The sequence below is a fragment of the Citrus clementina genome, unplaced genomic scaffold, assembly GCF_000493195.1.
Source record: "Citrus clementina cultivar Clemenules unplaced genomic scaffold, Citrus_clementina_v1.0 scaffold_8, whole genome shotgun sequence".
Taxonomy (NCBI): Eukaryota; Viridiplantae; Streptophyta; class Magnoliopsida; order Sapindales; family Rutaceae; genus Citrus; species Citrus x clementina.
The window spans coordinates 16345554-16350461 of record NW_006262022.1 but is presented as its reverse complement, the minus strand read 5'-3'; the positions used below and the strand labels follow the sequence as shown (position 1 = coordinate 16350461).

General features: G+C 47.1%; 2 protein-coding genes across 2 annotated transcripts; both read left to right on the top strand.

Annotated features, from left to right (window-relative positions):
* The first annotated feature begins 714 nt into the window (after positions 1–714).
* Positions 715–1221, top strand: LOC112096414 (UDP-glycosyltransferase 83A1-like). Its single transcript, XM_024179839.1, has one exon. The coding sequence runs from the start codon at positions 715–717 to the stop codon at positions 1219–1221; it is 507 nt and encodes a 168-aa protein (XP_024035607.1).
* Positions 1222–2553: 1332 nt separating this feature from the next.
* Positions 2554–4748, top strand: LOC112096413. Its single transcript, XM_024179838.1, has 2 exons — positions 2554–2587; positions 3631–4748. Exon 2 carries the CDS (start codon positions 3771–3773, stop codon positions 4746–4748), a length of 978 nt encoding a protein of 325 aa, XP_024035606.1. The 5' UTR covers positions 2554–2587; positions 3631–3770.
* Positions 4749–4908: the final 160 nt, after the last annotated feature.

Sequence of the window (4908 nt, the reverse complement as noted above, 5' to 3'; positions counted from 1 at the left end):
ATCACCTTCTCTAACAATACTCGCCATTCAGGGCTGTTTTCTTAAAATAGATTTTGGAGAATCCTAATCCTTTTTCTTTAATTCATCTTGATTGATTGTTGCATTTATACTTTCTGATAATTCATAGGTTTTGGATTTACTTGCGGCAAATGGAGTGGTTGATTTACATAAACTCTTTCTGAATTTACTCAGGTTTCTAAACAAGGAGTTTAATTACTCCATTGGTTAATGGTTCCAGACAAACCACGATAAATTAATACCAATCACTTTATTTGCTTCAGCCATGATTCTAGATTGGAATCGTAATAAATTGTTAAAAAAAAACAAAACTGATTCCTTAGTGCCGTGCAATTCTTTCAACCTTCATCATTTTTCAATTTTTTTTAAAAAAAACAAAAGCAAAAAAAGCTCTCAACCTCTCAGCATATTGCTCACCAAGCAACTCTTTTGTATATTTTATGATTTTAATAATAACATTGACAACTTCGTTTTTCATTTATAAAATCAAAAGATATATTAGCAACCGACTCACCTGCTAAACCAACTTAATACAAATGTCAAAAAAAGCTGCCAAAAGAAGTTCAATTATTGGAAAACAACAAAAGAACAAACGAAATAGATAACTAAAAACAATTAAAACAGATACGAAGAATATTGAAGCACAAGATTTGTCCCCTGAGTTGCCCCTTCCATACAGAAAAATTGAACGGAAAAATGAGCAATCCACATGTTTTGGTGATACCTGCACCAGCACAAGGCCATGTGATTCCTTTACTTGAGTTTTCACAATGTTTGGCCAATCATGGCGTCAGAGTGACATTTGTGAACTCAGAGTATAATCACCAGCGGGTTTTGAAATCATTGGAAGGAAAGAATAATCTAGAGGAGAAAATCCGTTTGGTTTCTATCCCAGATGGAATGGAACCGTGGGAAGATAGAAATGAATTGGGGAATAAACTTAAAAAAATTTTGCAGGTTATGCCCGGGAAGCTGGAGGAGCTCATAGAAGAGATCAACGAAAAAGAAGATGAAAAGATCGATTGTTTCATTGCGGATGCGTACATGGGTTGGACTATGCGTATAGCAGAAAAGATGAAATTAAGACGGGGTGTCGTTTGGCCTTCATCAGCTGCCTCAGTGGCCTTGTGTTTCAGAATCCCTAAGCTGATAGATGATGGAATCATTAGTAGTGACGGTAATTATCAGATTCTCTGTTACTAGTTGTTTACTTTTGTCCCTGAGAATACTTTTAAAACATGCCAAAGTCACTTAATGAACTAATGTAATGGAATGATACAGAGTGTGCGCTCAGAGAATATATAGATTCAAACATAAATATAACGAAAGTCAGCATGAATGAGAAATACAGAACAAAAGTCATTCAAAATTTTAAAGTTAGTTGTTTATGCTTCTTGTTGATGCGAGATTCCGGTTCTCCTCGTTCTACGATCAGGATCTCTGCTCGATCAACTTCGTCACTACCAGGAGGTCTCCTCGCCAGGCTTCTTCTCCGGAGGTCCCTGCGTACACAGATAAGTCAGAGTACGCCGGTTGTTTTCCCGGCGCAAACCCTCCGACGCTCAAGTCAGATATGAAGGTTCGGGAAAAGCTTGCCACAGGTCTTATGGCGTTTCTTGTGGTTTTCTCCCCTTTTCTCAAGAATGCCAACCCTTTTACCTTCGTTCGCTACCTTTTTATAGGCTTCCTCTGAATCTCAGTCTTCCGCTCTTTTCGAGACGGTATGGGACTTCAACTGCTGCGTTATGGGCAAAACATGGGATCTAGCGTGTTACGCCACGGTTCAGGGGAAAGTGTGGCTGCCACGGTTCAGGGGAAAGCGTGGCTGCCACGGCTCTGTGAGACCTTGCGTGTTACGCCACGGTTCTGGGGAAAGTGTGGCTGTCATGGCTCTGTGAGATCTTGCGTGTTACGTCGCGGTTCTGGGGAAAGCGTGGCTGTTGTGCCTAGATTCTCGTGCTGGAGAGCACGTCTTGCCAACTGCCGTCGACCGGGTCTCCTCGCCTCTCGATCTCTAGCTGGAATGGCCTCATGCCTTTTATAGGAATTGGCCTCGCGGACGACAACATCGTGGACGAGCAGGATGTTTCTGATCCTGTTCTTCCACGCGCTAGGCTTTAACGGAACACATCGGTTCGCAGAACTCCGCCATCAGATGTCTGCTCGTCATTCCTGGTCCCTTCGACGCATTTGTCCCAAACAGTATCCCTCCCAAACACCGGTCCCCCAGTTTCTGGTGTTGGGTAATGTAGTGGACCAGCAGTAGAAACTCGATAGTACTCGCTCGCGTGGGTTTGGAAAAGGCTGCCAGGAGTCATGTCGCATTTAATTGCGGACGAGGTGACGTGGCAGAAATCCCCCCCTCCATTTGAATTTCAAACCGACGGTTACGGGATTCTCGGAATATGCGTCATTAAATGCTGGCAGCCCAAGAGTTTGCTTCTCAGTAAGGAAACCCAAAATCTTCAAACACGAACTCGTCATTTTCTCCATTCTTGTCTCTCCGCCGAATGAACCTCGGCGTCAAAGCTGTCATCCCTGTCTCTCTCTGACCGAGTCCCTGCTTCAGGTATTTCTTCTATTTTTTTTTCGGTATTGGTTAGTTGTAGGTAATTTCCTTTCTCTCTGCTTTGCTTGAGGTTGTAGTTGGCGGTGGTGTTTTGGTTAGAACTTAGGATATGTCGAAGGGTAAGGAGAAGGTCGTTGAGGTTGGTGACGACGAACTAGGTTTTTTGCCTAGTCTGCCCGCTGATTTTGCTTTTGATCCCGGGATCCCCTTAGAGCCCATTAGGTCTAGTGTTGGTACTAGCGCTAGGAGGATGTCTCCCCAAACAACCTCCTCGAGCGACAGTAGCGATGAAGAAGGATCTTCTGGATCGGAGAACACCTTGAGTGAGGGTCAAGGGGATGATTCTGGTGAGGCGTCCCCATCAGGAGCATCACGACCAGAAGAACGGGGTACAGTAGGAGGTAGAGCCTTGTCGCGTGATTATGCCATTGATTACATGTCGTGTATGACCACGTTTGACGAGCTCAATGACCTCCGACTTAGGTATAGTATTCCTGGTGAGATACCTCTTAAGATCCCAGGAAAGAAAGATACACCTAGCCGGCCTCCCAGGGGATACGTTACCCTGTATCTGGAGAGCTTTAAGTATGGGCTGAGGTGTCCCTTGCAGCCTTACTTTGCCCGGATACTTAACGGGCTAAATCTGGCTCCTGGTCAGCTGAACCCCAACGGGTGGAGAGTGCTCTCTGGTCTGTTCATATTGTGGGACAGATGTTGCCAAAGCGAGCCCACGGTTGATGAGGTGAAGCACCTGTACCAGCTGAAGAGCAGCCCTAAAGATGCCGGCTGGTACTACTTCCAATCTGGTACCAAGAGCAGGAAACCCATAACTGATCTTCCAACTGGTGGTGGTGGGACTTGGAAGAGGAAATTCTTTTTTGCTGGGGGTCCCTGGGGTCAAGTTGCACAAATAGACGGGAAGGATTGTCGCGTCCCACCCCGTTTCACGGTCCCAGGTTGCCTGCTCGCTTTAGATGTCTTGTATCCATAATTGTTCCTGCTGTATTGGTTTGTCTCTAACCAAGTGTCTGTTTGTGCTGTAGTTTCCTGGGGTGTTCACTTCCCGCTCCGACCTGGTCTGCTTAAACGGGTCGAGGCTGTATTGGCCAATTCCTGCTCGAGCCGAGAACTGCTATCTACATACAACTTCCTCGAGTCTCGGTTGATACTTCCTGGCCATAAGATGGAGGACGCAGTGATTGGAGCTCTGACCAGGAAACGCTCTCGGCCTCCAACAACCGATAGGGACCAGGACAAAGATGCTCCCGCTGCGAAGCGAAAGAACATCGTGCAGCAGGTTCCTCCCTTGCAGGCTCTCCCTCCTGCCTCTGCTAAAGTCGGGGAATCCAGTAGAGCGGCCACTGATCCTGCTTCCTCTTCTCCACCTGTTGTGCCTCGGTCTCGCTTACCCGACAGCCGACCAGAACACTTGGTTCCCTATCTCAATGAGTTGTCTAAACTCGTGAGCAAGAAGGACCTGGAGGGCTTTGACGGTTGTACCCTGGGCGAGCTGGTGGGAGCCATGCAGTACAGTGCTTTCCATCTCAGCTGCATGGCCACCTACTATAAGGCCAAGGTTGGCCGTTACGACAGGAAGATGAAGGAGGACATTCAATCGGCGACGACCAGAGCTGACGTTGCCGAGAAAAAGGCGGGGGAGCTAAACGTTGAGAACCTCAAGCTGATAGAGCAAGAGTCCCTTGCTCAAGCAAAAGCCATTACCCTCGAGGAGGAGCTGACCAAGGTTAAGGAGGATCTCCAAGGGCAGAGGGCTATGTATGAGGCTCAGCTCGAATCTCTCCGCGATTCCCACCGAGCTCATGTAGAGAACTTGGAGAGGGAGGCCGACAACCAGTACGACCAGGGACTTCGGCATTCCTATCATTGTATCATGGCCGTCCTCGGGAAGCAACACCCTGATCTGAAGATGGATGACCTTGCAGCTGGTGTTGCTCAACATATGGACGAGGAGGCGGCCAAGGAAGATGCCGAGGGGTTAGAGCCGATCGTGATTGAGGAGGGTAACTCTCCTCCTCGTGCAGTCCCTGCTGATGTTGGCGAGGCGAGCACCCCCCCGGACGCAACTGGTGATACCCCCCCCGCACCCGAGGAGGTCCAGCCAACCGATGCTGCTCGGCTCACTGATCCACCATCTTTTTGATATATTTCTTCTTGTATTGTAATGAACAACGTTTATGAAATTTATCCCCTCTGTTAGCCATTAATAAAAATGTTGTTGATTACTATCTCGTGTCGTACTCATGAATTAATTTTCGTCTGAAACGCTGATCGCTTCTGTCTCGCCGTAAGACAGGCTTGAG